General features: G+C 43.8%; 2 protein-coding genes across 6 annotated transcripts in view; both read left to right on the top strand.

Annotated features, from left to right (window-relative positions):
- The window catches only part of TEC (tec protein tyrosine kinase), a 132,847-nt gene extending 121,131 nt beyond the window's left edge, over positions 1 to 11,716 (top strand). For all 5 annotated transcript variants that reach the window (XM_077847938.1, XM_077847939.1, XM_077847940.1 and 2 more), the window contains 7 exons: positions 399 to 473; positions 1,234 to 1,405; positions 1,529 to 1,745; positions 6,779 to 6,843; positions 9,491 to 9,609; positions 9,691 to 9,848; positions 11,024 to 11,716. In XM_077847938.1, coding sequence (XP_077704064.1) covers positions 399 to 473; positions 1,234 to 1,405; positions 1,529 to 1,745; positions 6,779 to 6,843; positions 9,491 to 9,609; positions 9,691 to 9,848; positions 11,024 to 11,107 — 890 coding nt within the window. In that variant the 3' untranslated portion in view covers positions 11,108 to 11,716. The remainder of the gene's footprint in view (positions 1 to 398; positions 474 to 1,233; positions 1,406 to 1,528; positions 1,746 to 6,778; positions 6,844 to 9,490; positions 9,610 to 9,690; positions 9,849 to 11,023) is intronic.
- Positions 11,717 to 14,006: 2,290 nt separating this feature from the next.
- The window catches only part of TXK (TXK tyrosine kinase), a 64,132-nt gene continuing 60,696 nt past the window's right edge, over positions 14,007 to 17,442 (top strand). Inside the window, exon 1 of the mRNA XM_077847943.1 lies at positions 14,007 to 14,111. Coding sequence (XP_077704069.1) covers positions 14,024 to 14,111 — 88 coding nt within the window. The 5' untranslated portion in view covers positions 14,007 to 14,023. The remainder of the gene's footprint in view (positions 14,112 to 17,442) is intronic.

The raw sequence follows: 17,442 nt of genomic DNA, 5'->3' as shown, positions 1-17,442 counted from the left end.
TTTTTGAGACTACTGTAATTCCCTTTCATAGTTTAGATCACAATGGAAAAGAACATGAAAGAATTTTAAAATGTTTGAGAATATGCTAGCAGAGTGTTCGATAAACACTTAGTATTGAAAAGGCCATGTTTGTTGGGTGAATAAAAATGTATTTTAAAAAGTTTTTTATGTTCCATAAAAATATGAAATTGTCAGTTCAAAGAACAGGATCATCTTCGTGCCTGCCTTCTGCTCTTTTCATATTTTGTTAGCATATAGCAGAGTGCTGCGTGTACACACAGTGGATGAGCACTAAGTGAATAAATGAACGACTTTTATACATGAGCATCTAAGTTTGTGCATTTCCATGCAGAATGATTTAGAATGAATTCAATCACAGTGCTTTCTCTGACTTCCAGGACTTGTCACGAGGCTGCGGTACCCAGTTAGTACGAAGGAGAAGAATGCACCAACCACTGCAGGATTCAGCTATGGTAACTCATTTTTTAGTTGCATTGGCTAATTTTCCTTGGGGGAAAAAAAAACATTACCACAAGACCAGTTTAGAGGTTTAGAATTCCACATAAGTGAAACTGCTTTTATAGTTTTATAATACGGGTTTTTAGGGGATTATGCTAGTAGCTATGGTAACCCTAGGTTTTCTGTTTTCATCATTATTCATAATGCAGCAGAAAACTTCCTCTGGGTGAAGAATAAGCATTACCATGTCATTTCTAAAATAAATCAAATCCTTTTGTGGTTCTCACCAGCTTGATTGGTTACTCACAGGAAAGTAAGGATCAAGGTAATAAAGAAGGCATCCAGCTTGATTGTCTTTGCTGCTTCTAGCAAAAAGCCTTTTAAACAGAAGATTAAATTCTTTCCAAGCTGATGTCATGGGGGCGGCGGGGGGGGGGGGGGGGGGGGGTTGAAGAATGGTAAGAAGGTAGTATTTGATTTTAGGTTTATTCCTAAGTACCTTTAAGCTCTATTATTATTAGCCTATTACTCAGCATCTTTTGCCTTCTCCTGTTTGTTTTACTTGCACTGTGACAGCTTTGAAGGACGCATCCTCCCCAGGGGGTGGAAAGCCACCTTCTGTAGTTTAGATGCAGGTTGCAAGTCTATGTTTTACTGCTAATTGCATTATCCTGTAACTTTGACATGGCCCTTGGTTGTAGTTTCTTTGCTTCCCGCTGATTCACGCTGTGTTCTCCTTATTAAACGTTATCACCTTCCCCCTCTGTCTGACAGAAAAATGGGAGATCAACCCTTCAGAGCTGACCTTTATGAGGGAACTGGGGAGCGGACTGTTCGGAGTGGTGAGGCTCGGCAAGTGGAGAGCCCAGTACAAGGTGGCGATCAAAGCTATCAAGGAAGGTGCCATGTGTGAGGAAGACTTTATAGAAGAAGCTAAAGTGATGATGTAAGTGACCACGTGCTTTCTGATTCCTCTTTTTGCATCAGAAAGTAGCCCCTCACCAGCCTATTAGGCCTGCGGTTTTCTTTTCCTATAGTTAATGGTATGTATGCATGACTTCCCTCCCAGGAAGCTGACACACCCGAAGCTAGTGCAGCTTTACGGTGTGTGCACCCAGCAGAAACCAATTTACATCGTCACTGAGTTCATGGAAAGGGGCTGTCTTCTGAATTTCCTCCGACAGAGACAAGGTCATTTGAGTAGAGATATGCTGCTGAGCATGTGTCAAGATGTGTGTGAAGGGATGGAGTACCTGGAGAGAAACAGCTTCATCCACAGAGATCTGGTAATCATAACCACCTGTATTCTCATCCCTGGCCGAAGTCCTTCGTCACACTGGGGCAGCAAATGAGCAATGACGTGTTAATATCCAATATTCTGTTTTCTTTTTTTAAGATTTTATTTATTTATTCATGAGAGACACAGAGAGAGAGGCAGAGACCCAGGCAGAGGGAGAAGCAGGCTCCCTTCAGGGAGCCCGATGTGGGACTGGATCCCAGGACCCCGGGATCATGACCTGAGCTGAAGGCAGATGCTCAACCGCTGAGCCACCCCAGGCTCCCCTCCAATTGTTTTCAACACTGTTTTACCATTATCTTTAAACTTGGGAAATTTAACTCGCCTCATAATTTTGACAGAAAAATCTTGATTAAATCTAATACATATAATACATAATTACATAGGCAGTTTTATAAAGAATACATAATTATATAGGTCACTGTTCCTGAGCAACTTAAACATATATTAACTATTTGGTCTCCAAAAGAATCCCATGTGATAGTCACAACAGACTTTCTGATCATCATTGTTTCACAGATAAGAAAATTAGCTTGAGAGAAGTGAAATGACTTGTGTAAGGTGATAAATGTGGGAGTATAAATCCTTTCACTAAATCCTGACCTCTTTTCCACCTTACACAGTGTAAGCAGAAGCTATAACAGAAATCCTTGGTTTATTTTTCTGATTTCTCAAATCACTTGGTAAACATGGAAACTCATGTTAACTCCTGAGAATACTAGAGAAAGGAATATTATTGGTTCTAAAATATGGTGATGGAAACAATCTTTCCTTTCTCCTACTCTTTCTCCCTATGTCCTCCATTCTTTTTTTTTTTTTTCCCTCTCTTTTTCTTCTCTGAACTTAGGGCATAATTAAGAGCTGAAAGTTTGTAAATAGAAGGCCTGACTTCTTGATGTGTTGTAGTGTAGTTACCGAATGTCTCTTAGAATCTGTTTCTGTATTTATAAGTTGTGAGTGGGTTATAATATTCATTTGCTCACAAGACTGTTTCCCCACCCAGCTTTATTGAGATATAATTGATGAAATTGCTTATATTTAAAGTAAACAACATAATAACAATTTATATATATGCATTGTAAAATGATTATCATAGTCATATTTATTGTATCCATACCTCACTATGGTGAGAATGCTTAAGATTTACTCTCAGTAAATTACAAGTAAACAATAAAGTATTATGAATTATAGGTATCATGCTATCCATTAGATCCTCAGAACATATTGACTTCTACATTTTTTTAAGATCTCACATATAAATGGTATCATATGATATTTGCCTTTCTATCTGGCTTATTTCATTTAGCAAATGCCCTCCAGGTTCATCCATGTTGCCCTAAAGTTTTTTTTTTTAGCTGAATAATATTCCACTGTATAGATATACCACATCTTTATTCACTCATCAGTTGATGGACAGTTAGATTATTTCCTGGCTTGGCTGTTGTAATGCTCCTATAAATACGGGAGTTCAGAGATCTCTCTGAGGTTCTGATTTCATTTCCTTTGGTATATATTCAGAGGTGGAGTTACTGGATCATACTTTCAATTTTTTTTTTAATAGACTCCATGCTGTTTTCCATAATGGCTGTGCCAGTTTACATTCCTGAAAATAGTATGCAAGGGCTCCCCCTTCTCCATTTTTTCTTCCTTGCCAACTTTTGTTATCTCTTGCGTTTTTTGATAATAGCCATCCTGCAGGTGTGAGATAGTATCTCATTGTGATTTTGATTTGCATTTCTCTGATAATTAATGATGTTAAACACCTTCTCATGTACCTCTTGGCCATTTGTATATGTGGGTTTTTTTCTGAAAAATGTGTATTCAGGCTCTTTGCTCCTTGTAAAACTTGGATTATTTACTTTTTTGAGTTGTATGAGTTCCTTGTGTATTTTATATATTAACTCTTTATCAGATATATGGTTCTGCAAATATGTTTTCCCATTCCATAGTTTCCCTTTTATTTCATTGACGGTTTCCTTTGCTTTGCAAAGGTTTTTAGTTTGATGTAGGCCACTTATTTATTTTTGCTTTTGTTGCTTGTGCTTTTGGTGTCATGCCAAAAATTCATTGCCCAGACCGTGTCTGGGAGTTTTTTCCATGTTTTCTTCTAGGAGTTTTATAGTTTCAGGTCTTACATTTAAGTCTATAATCCACTTCAAGTTAATTTCTCTGTGTGGTATAAGATCAAGATCCAATTTCATTCTTTTGCATGTGAATATCCAGTTTTGCCAGCACCATCTGTTGAAGAGACTGTCTTTTCCCCACTGTGTGTTTGTGGCCTCTTTGTCAAAGATTAGTTGCATGCATGGATTTATTTCTGGACTCTGTATCCTTTTCCAATGGTTTGTATTTGTTTTTCTGCTAGTACCATACTGTTTTGATTACTATACCTTTGTATACAGTTTGAAATCAGACCATGTGATGCCTCTAGCTTTGTTCTCAGTCTTTCCCAAGATTGTTTTTGGCTCCTTGAGGTCTTTTGTAGTTACATATAAATTTTAGGATTGTTTTTTCTATTTCTGTGAACTATGCCAAAGGATTTTTGAAAGAGATTACATCAAGTCTGTAGATGGCTTTGGGTGGTACAGATTTTTAATTAATATCAATTTTCCCAACCCATGAACATGGAGCTTTCCATTTATTTGTGTTGTCTTCAGGTTTTTTCATCAGAAGTCATATAGTTTTCAGGGTCTGGATTTTGCCTTTGTGGTTAAATTTATTCCTAAGTATGTTATTGTTTTTGATGCTATCATAAGTATACTTGTTTTCTTAATTTCTTTCAGCTATTTCATTGTTAGTGTATAGAAATGCAACTGATTTTTGTGTGTTCATTTTGTATCATGCAACTTTACTGAGATCATCTATTCTATTTTTTTTGTTGTTGTTGGTGGAGTATTTAGAGTTTTCAATACCTAAGATCATGTCAACTGCAAACAGAAACTTGAATTTTGCTTTCCAATTTGGATGCCGTTCCTATTTCTTGCTTAGTAGCTCTGGCTAGGTCTTTCAGTGATGTGGAATAGATGTGGTTAAGTGGGCATCATTGTTTTGTTCTCGATCTTAGAGGAAGGGTTTTAGCTTCTAAGTATGACATTAGGTGTGGGTTTGTCATACATAACCTTTATTTGGTTTGTCGAGGTATATTCCTTCTATACTGACTTGTTGAGAGTTTCTATAAATGGATGTCGAATTTTCTCAAATGCTTCTTCTGCTTCTATTGAGATGATCATATGATTTTTATCTTTCATTTTGTTAATGTGGTATGTATATCACATTTATTGATCTGCATATGTTGAACCATCCTTGTGTCCTGGGGATGAGTCCCACTTGATCATGAGGTATGTATGGTCCCTTTAATGTGCTGTTGAATTGCGTTTGCAAATATTTTGTTGAGGATTTCTTTTTATCTGTGTTCATCAGGGATATTGACCTGTACTTTTCTTCTCTGGTAGTATCCTCATCTAGTTCTAGTGTCAGGGTAATGCTTACCTCACAAAATGAGATTGACAATAATCTCTCCTCTTCAATTTTTTGGAAGAGCTTGAGAAGGTTTGCATTAATTCTTCTCCAAATGTTTCATAGAATTCAACAGTGAAGCTATCTGGCCCTGGGCTTTTCCCGTACAAGACTGTTTTAAAGATCGAACTATGTGATTGGGGCAAAGAGTCTGTAAAACAGATGCGATATATATAACATTCATTATTGTTGTTATGCTCAGTGATGATAAAGAATGTCTCTTTGTCATATTGAAAGTTGTGAACTGGGGCGCCTGGGTAGTTCAGTCGGTTAAGTGTTAGCCTTCCGCTCAGGTCATGATCCCAGGGTCCTGCTCAGTGGGGAGCCTGCTTCTCCCTCTCCCTCTGCCACTCCCCCTGCTTGTTCTTTCTCTCCTCTCTCTGTCACATAAATAAAATCTTTAAAAAAAAATAATGAAGTTGTGAACTGAGCACCTTCCTCTTTTATTTTATACTTTCAAAACTACTGAAAGTCCAGTGCCTACCTGCATATGGCAGACTGCATCTGTCCACACAGATCATATCTTGGTGGAAGCAGTTCTGATAATTTTGCGCTCGTTATACTGACATCACAATAGTAAGTTTGTATCACCCTTGAGGGGAGGATTGTGATGCTCCTTTTGGGCAAAGAATGCTGTTGACCATGAAGTGAAGTAATTATAAGGTATCTCCATAGGAAGATCGGGGGGCAAATCTGGGGAACTTGAGAAGAGACTCTTAAAATACATTCAGCAGGAATAATCTCATATAAGTGGAACTGCCACCTACAGAGAGTAAAATGCTAGAAGTGTCAGGAATAAAAATGCGTCTTAGTCCACAGGTTATGGCATTAAAGATATTATTTTCCTTCTGAGAAATATGTCTTTTTACCAAACTGTTTTCTTGAGTCTTGTACCCTTAAAGAATGGGTAAGAAAATATACATTAAATAATCAAGAATTACATTTGACTAATTTCGTATGTCATATCACAATATACTGGATTATTTAATGACAAGGCAACTATGTTACATGTGGCTGGCGTTTTTTTGTTTTGTTTTGTTTTGTTTTGTTTTTGTTTTTTTGACTGAAATCAGGATGATCAATCACTGAGCAAAACCTATTGGGTAAAAGATCAGTTACCTATCACTTTGTTGTGTGTTATTAAACTCACCTAGTGAGAACCTGGATCAAGGACTTCAAGAGATGTCATCATCAATAAGAAAACCTAACAATTTAGTAAAAAGAGAAATGGGAGGGGGGAAAGCAGGTTAGTCTTCGTTTAGGTGTGATAGTTGGTAAAGTCATGTAATCAAGTCTTATCGCACTTATGTCTTTCTGATTTTTCTACCCATTGTTTCAAATATATGTTGAAGACATTTCCATAGCGATAAATCCAATTTATCAAGAGACATTTCCACCTTCTGTCCATGTTGGCTGGGATGTACTAAATTTAATATAAATGGAATTTATATTTTTCTACCCTGTAAAGCTTTGTAACTAATACACCATTGAAATGTTACTTTCCAGGCTGCCAGAAATTGTCTAGTAAATGAGGCAGGAGTTGTGAAAGTGTCAGATTTTGGAATGGCCAGGTAAGGCTGAGTCTATGTGAATATTTTCTGTCAATTTTGGATTAAATTAATACGTACCTTTGAAGGCACAGAAAGCCTGACCTTTTTTTTTTTTTTTTTTTTTGGGAGTTTGACTGTGTCAGCTTCTTTCTCTGAGGGCTGCCGAAGAGCTGTTTTTAAACCACATCTTTTGTTCTGTTAGCAAAATATTTGTAGGATCCGTCATTTTCATGGGAAAACTAATTGACTTTTCTGCTTCTTCGTGTGTTTTTGATGTAGGGCAATAAAATAAATTAGATTATCTGTATTTTGAAAAATTTCTTTGCTGAATGTATCCGTTTTGACTGTTACCATGGGCTGCTTCTCAGGTAAACAAATTGTTGAGAAATAATAACTGCTTTATGCTTTATTATGTGGCGTCCGGTAATAGTCACATTAGCTTGTAGAATTAATAAACCCGGGGGGTAATCTGCACTGATGAAGTAGCAAGGAAATCTTGTTAGCTGCTGCGAGATACATAAATTTGTTTAAAAAAAAAAGGCGTATATACATTGCGATGTTAGTAATTTTCTCCACTAGGTGGTAGCAGAGCCTGGTAAATATACTACTTTCATTTCTCCCTGACCTGAGTTGGGTTCCTAGTCTTTTTTCACAGAAATGTGTTAAGAGGTAAACGTCCTTAGAATCCCCAAGTCTGTTGTGTTTTCATTCTCTTAATTTTTGTCATTTTTTAAAAGAGTGTTAGAAGAGACCTTTAGAAAGTATTGTTTGTCCTTTCCCTCCTCTCTATTCACTCATCCCTACATCCCTCTGTAAGAACATCAGGTGCCTACCATGTACCCAGGTGTTAGGCTGACCCATAGCAGAGAATAAGGCATATGAGCCCCTGCCCCTATGCAGCTCATATTCAGGAGGAGAAAGAGAGACAGAAGATCTGAGAGATGGCCAAGAGAGGAAAAACACAGTGATGTGCCGGTGCAGGGGTCAGTGTACCAAGGCCTCTGGCCCAGGTTGTGACCCAACACCTTTTTTTTTGTTGTTGTCAGCTTGTGAGCGAACAGTGGTTTGCCAATTTTTAAATGGTCAGCAACAATGAAAAGAATTTTTGGACACATTGAAAATCATGACATTCAGGTGTCAGTGTCCATAAAAAAAGATGTTATTGGGACCCAGCCCCGCTCGTTGGGTATTGTCTGTGGCTGCTTTCACACGACAAAGGCAGAGTTGGATAGCGGTGACAGAGACTGTATGGCCCGAGAAATAGGAAATATTCATCATCTGGTCCTTTACAGAAAAAATGCTCTCACCCCTAAGGTAGGGGGCACATGGGGCTGGGGGGGTGCAGTGCTGAGCGATGGTGCAGGGCGGGGTAGTGGCAGCTGCTTCAGATCTGGAGCTCTGGGAGGCCCTTCGAGACTGGGATGCTTGAAGAGAGACCTAAAAGACAGAAGTAGCCAGTTAGGTGGAGATCTGAGGATAAACTCTTCCAGGTGGAGGAAACAGCGAGTATAAAAGCTTAAAATCTGGGGCCCGCGTGGCCTACTCAAGGAGCCGAGAGAGGGCCAGGGCTGCTGGTCCAGGGCCAGGCACGTCGGCCCCAGGACACACAGGCCACGTTTAGCTCCTGACAGTCCTCTAGTTTCACGTTTGATTTTTTTTTTTTTTATGTGTTTGGCTTTCAGAAAATGTGTGCTTTTGCACCAGACCCTCTAAAACACTCGTTAGACATTAAATTCAGAACCGCCCCCCACCCCGACAGACAGGCAAGTTAAGCCAACTCGTGGCAGCGTGGTTACCATGCAGCAAAGGAAGTTTGTGCCATTATTTGAATGTTTTCTCACGGAGGTTTTAGAAATTAGCTTTACACATTCCAATCCTACGTAAATGCATTCCTCTTGTGAATACATACTGAGCACATCACAGGAAGGGCTGAGTTCTCCGTATCTCCCACCTGCTCACGGGTCTTGCCCAGAGGTAGCTGAAGTTTGCAGGTGGCGTGTGTCCTTCCAGAAAGATGTAAGTGTGCTTGCATAGCAAAGATCACAGAGTATTGTTTTGAAAGTGTATGTGAGAGTGTGAGTGTGTGAGTGTGCGTGCGTGTGTGGGAGGGATGTCATGGTATATAAATATATACGCCACCATTGACATATGTCATTTTGCAATTTGCTTTTTTCATTTGCAGTAGGTGTAAATTGTACTCTGTGGAATCGTGGGGGCCCAAAGCACGTGTGTCTCCAAACGCCCTGCACCACTTCCTTTAGAGCAGCTCCGCTTTAGATGTTTTACATGTGGGGCCTTTGGGTTAAATTCTGTTTAAAGAACAAAATTGCTTAACCCCTCCCCCCCCAAAAAAAACAACAAAAAACTTTGCTAACTCTTTAAATGTGTTCTGCCCCTATCGCCTTATAAAAAAGAAAAACGCACAGAAAAATGAAAGTGTAGATTCTGATGTTACAGGGCATCCATCTCAAGCACATAAGTGAGGTTGAGAGGAAGATGGAAATCACCAGGCGTGGCCACTGAGGCAAACATTTAGCTTCAACCGGATGCTTCTTGGACTTCAGTCAACTGTGTTTTTGATTCTAAGAGGAACAAAAAAATGTAAAGAACGTGTACAACATGTAATTCGTAACTCAGAGGCGTAAGCCTATGGTTTGTCTTACTTTAGGTATGTCCTGGATGATCAATACACAAGTTCTTCTGGTGCAAAATTTCCAGTGAAGTGGTGTCCACCCGAGGTGTTTAATTACAGCCGCTTTAGTAGCAAATCGGACGTCTGGTCATTTGGTAAGAACACGGTTCATTTTTCCTCAGCTCTCCTCGGATGAGACAGTGGATGCATCCTTTGTAATCCTTATCCTTTCCTAGGTGTTTTAATGTGGGAAATATTCACTGAAGGCAAGATGCCCTTTGAGAAAAACACCAACTATGAAGTGGTAACCATGGTTACCCGGGGCCACCGACTCTACAGGCCGAAGTTGGCGTCCAAATATGTATACGAGGTGATGCTGAGATGTTGGCAGGAGGTAGAAAAATTTTTGTGCTTTCTTTCTGAATCTCTAAAACATTTAGGGATCTGGGCTTGGTGGATTAAGAGTGTATAGTCTTTGCAGCCTGGTGAGTTAGTACGTGGTGTATATGGTTTCAAACTCTAGGTCGAAAGCCAATCCTCTCAAGTCAGTTCTGAATAACGAGAAGAAGGTGGTGAAGAAGTGGAAAACGATAATAATTAAGATCATAAATTCAGTCAACTGTGGACATTCAGTCAACAATTCCCCACGCCCAAGTGGAAATCCTGTCACAGTTGCCCGAGTTAGGGACTCAGGGAATAAGTCTGGAGAAGTAGCTCTTCTTTCACCGGACTGCTTGGATTTTTGAAGTATAAAACTCTTCAACCAGAGAGGGTTTCTTTCACCAAACGTCGACTTCCCCCAGGTCTCTTTCCTCACAGCCTTTGGAAGTTTTCCTTCCTGGTGTTTTGAAACGTCTCCTCATAGATGAGACACCAAAATGATTTTGGAAAGATTATATAATATCAGCTCACATGTATTGTGTGCTAGGCACTGTACTACGTGCTTTAGATTTCGTTCTCAGAAGAACCTTTTGAGGTGCAGAGATTTTTACTGTGACCACTTTGTGGATGAGAAGACCAGGGCTTCTGAAGCTGACCCTTGCCCAAGGCCACTTTGCTATAGAGAAGCAGAGCCCGTGCTCTTGAACTCTTGCTATAATGTCTCCAAAGAACACTGATTGGGATGGAGAGACCTGAGCAGGAAGTGTTGCTGGGGGTGGGAGAGGACGGTGGGAGCAAAGGTCAGATGGTGGTAGTGAGTGCAGGGTGTGTACAGATTGGTCTGAGTGAGCAGAGAGCCCACATGAGGGTTCTCGTGGGAAATGAAATTGGGCAGCAAGAGAGTGCAGGAGGGACAAGTTATAGGGGGCGCTGCAGGTCAGCAGGTCTTGGTGTTGCAGGCAGTAAGGAGCTCTGTCAGACCTTGAACGGAGACCCACAAGCAGCGTATAGAAAGGTTCGTCTCGCCACTCGCCACAGTATGTGCGGGGTAGAGTAGACCCATTTGGAGACACCTGAGTGCTCTAGACCCGAAGCAATGTGTGCTATGTGACGTGAGTTTGAGCAGTGAGAAATTATTTGGGGGATGAATTCTGGAACCCACAGCTTCTCTTTGATTTTTAATTGTAGAAACCAGAGGGAAGGCCTTCCTTTGAAGATTTGCTGCGCACGATAGATGAACTAGTCGAGTGCGAAGAAACTTTTGGACGATGAGTGGTGTTGTGATCCGTGGCGTCCAGCTTCCGAAGCATGAGGAAGAGATGGCCCTTTGTGGCTAACTTTTAATTTATTTAGTACTTGGACATGTAGATGGTTTTACTTACAAAGTGGAAACACCTAAAGCATTTGCTTCTAGCCCAAATGGGAGCTCTGGGACTGAATCCTTCCAACTATGGAAATGCTGCCTAGGGAGGGTGATTAAGAACACTCGCTTTTATCCATCCCACAAGTACTTGAGTGCCCACCGTGTGCTAGGTACTATGCCCGGGCCCCACGCTTTGCCCATTTTAGGGGTGTATGGAGGGCCACGTTAGCTGGTACACCGGTACACTGGAAGGTCAGGCTATTTGGGAAGGAAAAGGGAATTAGAATCTTATTCCACCAGCCTTTCTCTTTCCTTCGACTTCTACAGAAATCTGGGCCTGAGGCATTGTCTAGAATGTGGGTTCTGGGTGAATCAGGAACCCACCTTGGATAAGAACTCATCCTTTGTTTTGAAAACATCTGTTTTCAAGACTGCCATGAGTATTACGTTAAAAAATATTTGTATGCTGTATATATTGTAAATATATATAATATATAAAGATATATATTTATAAGAAACATGAGTTGTCTTTTAATTAAAAATTCTAATTCTGTAACATAAGAGTTTACCTTTTTAGGATTAGGGGCTGTGCCTTGCAGCTGTCAATTTCTCTTCCCCCAGGGATCGAATATGCCTTACTGAAGAGAAAGAAGTCTGGACCCTTCTACACTAGTGCCTCCTCCCCACTTAGGCAGACACGTTTGGGGGTGTCCCCAACCAGCCCCATGTTTGGGCTGAGTGACCCTGCCCCTAGTATACATAACTAATTGGAGTTAGGTAAAAAATTGAATGAAGGGCAATCAGTGACTTACTTTTTTTTTTTTAATTTAAATATTTTATTTATTTACTCATGAGAGACACAGAGAGAAGCAGAGACACAGGCAGAGGGAGAAGCAGGCTCCCTGTGGGGAGCCCGATGCGGGACTTGATCCCAGGACCCCGGGATCATGACCTGAGCCAAAGGTAGACACTCAACCGTTGACCCCCCAAGCATCCCAACCAGTAGTGACTTTCTACATCTTAAGAATCTGCCCCAGGACATAGATGCCATCAGTGGAGGTGCTGGGCTCTGGGGCAGCATGATGAGGTGATGTTCCCAACAAAGCCGCCTCCACTGCCAGCAAGACCCAGGAGCAAGCTCCCATTGTGGCAGAGAGGAAAATGGAGAGCATGGCTTATTGAGCTGTCTCCTGGACGGCTTTAGGGAGATCTGGATGGACTTAGGTTCCTGGATCCGTGAGATGGCCTATTAGAGACTCATGGTAGACCCTGTGGTCAAGTTTGAGTGGGTTTCTTACCCTTACGGTCACTGACGAAGACACCAGCTGAGCTGGAACCTTCATTTCTCCCCCTGAGCCCAGGAGAAAGAAACAGCCTCTGCCGTCAGTAGCCAAGGCCGTGCACGGCCCCACACATTTTTCTTGGTATTTGGGGGGTAGGAAGCCGAGGTGCACACAACATGCAGGGCCTTTCTTCTGGAGTTTGAACTGTTCTGGAGACTGCCGTGGTGTCCCCTGTAGCACAGCTGTTGTGTGAACGTAGAGCTGTTGCTGGCTGCTCTGAGCAGCGTCTCCCTGCGACCCTGGAGACCCATCTCTTCCCCTCCTGGCCTGCCCATCCACCGAGAACTATCGTCTACCCTTCCTTAACCTCCCTATAATGGAAAAAAAAAATTATCTTAGGGCTTTTTACAGTCTGTTTGCCACCTTCCTCCTCACCTTCCTGTGTAGCTGTACCCCCATCGCAAAAACATACGCACCTTTTAACTGACTCGTTGGAGTTGGTCAGTCTCGTTAGCCTGGAGTCTCAGTACCGTCTATGATGTCTTTCTCCTCCTCTTCTCCTTCATCCTGCCTCCTCCCACACATCCCTGTCCAGTCCCATACTTCCCTTTTCAGCTGGAGGAGCTGCATTCAGAGTGCCGGATGGTACTGGAGAAAGCGGGGCCAAAGGATAGTCCTTGTACTAATTGTTACGTACACTACTGATGTGGACATGAGATGGACAATACCTGGCAACATTTGGGACACGTGGTCCTCAAAACTCTCTCCATTTTTCACCAAGACTTAAAAACCGTTTTTGTATAAAGGCACAACAAAGGCAAACAGCGAAGTCAAAATAGAAGAATCCACCCCGAATGCTTAAAGAGATCTTAATCTATAAAGCAGGAAATAGGAAGGGCAGCAATACGAAGATGCTACGCGCTCATTAGAATTGTTCCCTTTAGTTTCAATTTTTGGTTGTGTTTTCCAAGGGGATGAAGTGCAACCCATAAGTGCAATTTTTATCGATGTTGTTTTTGCATTTCCCAGCCGTGGCTCACTCCCCTTTTAGGTGTATTGTTGCATTGGCTTTCCATCCTCACACACGCACACGCACACAAAGAAGTTTCATAATACGGTCCTTGAACTGTCAGTACTGAGTGGGAGGACAGAACATTCTAGATTTTAGATTTCAATACCTAGAATCTCGTCCTGTTTCTGCCACTGTGTCCCTCATCCTCTTGGCGTATCCATTTCCTTCTCGGTCCAGAGAGGGCAGTTGGATTTGATTTATTTTTTTATTTTTTATTTTTTAAGGTCCCTTTCATGAATATTTTTGTGATTTCTTGAAAATGTTGTTTGCTGGAGTCACCCACACAGTTGGGAATGAGGAACCCATCGCAACTACCCTCAGAGATCTGGATGTAGATTATTGAGCTTTTCTTATATAGGCCATCGGGTTGTCATTCACACACTTCTCTGAGGTTTTCAGAACAGGAAAATAGGTGGGGTTAACTTTGCTTGTGAGAAACATCTCGGGCGAGCTATGATTTCAGTTAAAAGATGTGTTTTTGTGACTGGAGCGCCGCTCGAGAACTGAAGGCTGTTTGGTCTGCTCCCTGCAGAAGCCCAGCCATGATTCTTTCCACCTGTAAGTAAGATGACTTTGTCCTGCACCTTCAGGGCCGGTTCTGGGGGTGTTACTTACTCTTGAGCTGAGGCTTGTGGAGCCTTGCGGATAATTTTCCCAGATGCAGTGACGGGGTTTTGTGTTCGAGATGACCATCACAGCGAGGCAGTTATAGTGTTCAGCGTTGAGAATGCAAAGGGAGACAAAACCGTGTTCTTAAATCTCTCCGTGGAACTGCAGTTTGAAAAGTGCTGGGTTTTAGAGGGATATTGTGCATAAAGAACTCAGATGCTGAGGGCTGGGAGACCAAGTTTTAGTTTCTGGATTTGCAGCCGCCTTGCTGGGTCAACCTTTGGCAACTTCTCCTATCGAGTCCTTATCTGTAAAGTGGTGCCCTCTTTCTGCCCACCTCCCAACAAGGTACCATAAACAGGAGCTAAAAAATGACGCATCCTTCCTGAGTGTAATTTTGGAGTTGCTTTGGAAGACTGTTCAGTTCCATGTGCAATTTTGAAAATGCTTATTAATTTAGCTCTGTATGAGGGCCTTAAGGTGCAAAAAAAAAAATCCTTTAACAAAATAAGGAAGGAAAATACTGTCTTTGCTTTTAGCTCTGAAGGACTATAGCACCCAGTTTTAACGAAGCTCGGCCATACCAGATAAAAGCAATCAGGGACCAGCTCGCAAAGTTTTTACATTTCTGATCTTTAAAGAGGCAATAGGAGAAACTGATGGCAGTTTTTTAAATGTCATCTGTTTAAGCCACATCACCTCAGGGGACCCAACACTTGTTGGTAGAATTTGTAAAAAAAATAAAGCAGACTCTTGCAGCTGTGCTGACCTGAGTATAACTTACAGTTTTGATCCACTCAAAGACAAAATGGGGCTGCCTGTTATCAGAAATGCGGTGACCTGGGACGTCTGGGTGGTCCAGCAGTTGAGCATCTGCCTTCAGCCCAGGGCGTGATCCCAGGGTCCCAGGATCGAGTCCTGCATCGGGCTTCCCGCATAGAGCGTGCTTCTCCCTCTGCCTGTGTCTCTGCCTTTCTCTCTCTCTGTCTCTCATGAATAAATAAATAAAATCTTATAAAATAAAAAAGAAAGAAAAAGAAATACGGTGAACCACAGCCAAGCAAACAGAGCTAAGGAGCGACAGTTTGTGTCCCTACCGCCTCCAATGGTAGAACAAAGGTGAGCAGTGACTTCATAACCTTTTTATTAAAAGCTATGTGAGCATCTGTTCTTCATTTCTCCTGAGGTCAGAACTAGAGAAAAGGCTGTTAATTTTAACAGGAAAGATTTGGTTATACGTAAAATAAATGATGGTGAGGGTTGGGACAGGATTGCTTGGCCCAGGGAATTAAATAGGAGCCTGCCTATTGGTGAGACAGTTTTGAGGATCATTCTGGCTGGCCTGGAAGGGCATGGTTTGATGAATGTTCACCATTCCTTCCAGCTTCTGGTAAGTTGTTCGATGTGAGAATCGTTTTTGCATTCCTGCCGTGAACCACACAGAGACGTGGCCCTACTTGCTTCTGGGTCAGACACGAAGTGTTTCCCGTTGATAAGGGAAAGCCAAGAGATGCTTCCAGGTGTATTACTGCTAATCAGCAAAGGTCTGTGTGTGTTTGCCAGGCCAGGGTCATTTGGCGAACGTGTTTGCTGTTTTAAGAGCGGCCCTAAAAAAAATAAAAATAAAAAAAATCAAAAAAAGAGCGGCCCCAGGAGCCCGGCCTGACAGGCTGCAGTAGGCGGGAGGAGACGGTGGGCGAGGTGAGATGCTGCCCTCCTGAGTGGTGGGAGAGCCCGAGCGAGCCCTCGGGGGCCTGCGCTGGAGAAGTTCAGTTGGTGAAGCATAGTGGGGTACGGTCAAGGTTTCTACCCCCCGACGGCGGCCCTGAGGACAGATCCCGCCCAGCACAGTTATCTGGAAGACCAAGCCCAGGGAGAAGAACTGGGGCTTCGAAGACTCACGGCTTCCTTCCCCTTCACCTAATTTCCTTGCCTATCTTTTCTTCTCTGTTTATGAAGTAGAAGGGGAAAAAAAAAAAGATAATGATGTGTATCAGTGATTCTTAAGTCTGAGCGTGCCTGGAGGGTGCACGCATCCCAATAAAACGCCGGTTTCCAGACTCCCCTCCATGGTTCGATCTGGGGGTGAGGTAAGCACCCCTGATTGCCTTTCTAGGGACCCTTTTTTTTTTTTTTTAAGATTGTACTTATTTATTCATGAGAGAGGCAGAGACACAGGCAGAGGGAGGAGCAGGCCCCATGCAGGGAGCCCGACGTGTGGGACTCGATCCCGGGACTCCGGGGTCACGCCCTGGGCCCAAGGCAGATGCTCCACCGCTGAGCGCCCCGGGTGCCCCATGTAGGGCCCCTATTTGTAAAGCCCTCTCTCCTTCCTCCTTGTATGCGATTTCCACACCAACCCTACAAGCCGCCGTCTTCTGTCCTTACCTTCTTACTAGCATGAAGACGGGGGGCAGCTGCCTGGCCTCCCCCGAGAAGGCCCCAGCGCTGCTGCCTTGGGCAGTCCGTGTCCCCGAGTCTCTGAGCTGAGCCCCCTTCTCAAGAGGAGAGCGCAGGGGAGCAGGGCCGCGGCTCGGCTGGCAGCTCCGTCCTTGGGGCCCCGCGGCCTGCGAGACTCCGCCAGGCCCTCGGCCCCCAGGCCTGGCCGCGCTGCCCGCGAGCGAGGACGTGGATGGGCCGCGCCGCGGCCTTCAGGAACCTCCCGCCTTCACTGCGGCCCCGGGGACCGGGGGTACCAGTGGTCTGTCCCCGCCGCCAGGGTGGGGTGCCGAGGCAGAGGGACGAGGGCCACGGGCCACAGTCAAACGTGGCCGCTTCGACAGCGCTTCAGGCGGCGGCCGGTCCCCTGGGAACAGAGCCGCTTCGCCTTCATCACTCTGGGCTGGTAAGTCGTCGCGCTCCTGCCCCGCACCTGCGGAGAGCGGGTCCAGGTGCCAAGGGCGTCGCCGCCCCCACGGCCTCGCTCGGGTCCCCGCGTCGTCCTCGTGCGGCCACCGCCCTGCTGCCCCTTCCTGCCCCCCGCGCCGGGCCACCCTGCCGGGGCCTGGGGGCTCGACACGGCGCCCCACAAGCTGGCTCGGGGTTTGTGAGCTCGCCATGAGTTTGGAGGTCACAGACGTGAGTCTTCCAGAAAGTGCTCTGGGATGTGGGGGCCGGGAGGGGCCCTGTGCACGAGGGCCGGCCTCACGTCAGCCCGTTCCGGGGAGAGCTGGGTGTTCCTGCACAGAGGACGCAGGGAGGCCGGGCTGGGGGGCAGCCGGGCGGCCTTCGGGGCGCTGCCTTCCCTCACAGCCCCCACCCGGCGTCTCAGGCCTCCACG

The sequence above is a fragment of the Canis aureus genome, chromosome 14, assembly GCF_053574225.1.
Source record: "Canis aureus isolate CA01 chromosome 14, VMU_Caureus_v.1.0, whole genome shotgun sequence".
Classification (NCBI taxonomy): domain Eukaryota; kingdom Metazoa; phylum Chordata; class Mammalia; order Carnivora; family Canidae; genus Canis; species Canis aureus.
Note: the sequence above shows the minus strand (reverse complement) of the source record. Positions and strands in the feature narration are given on the sequence as shown.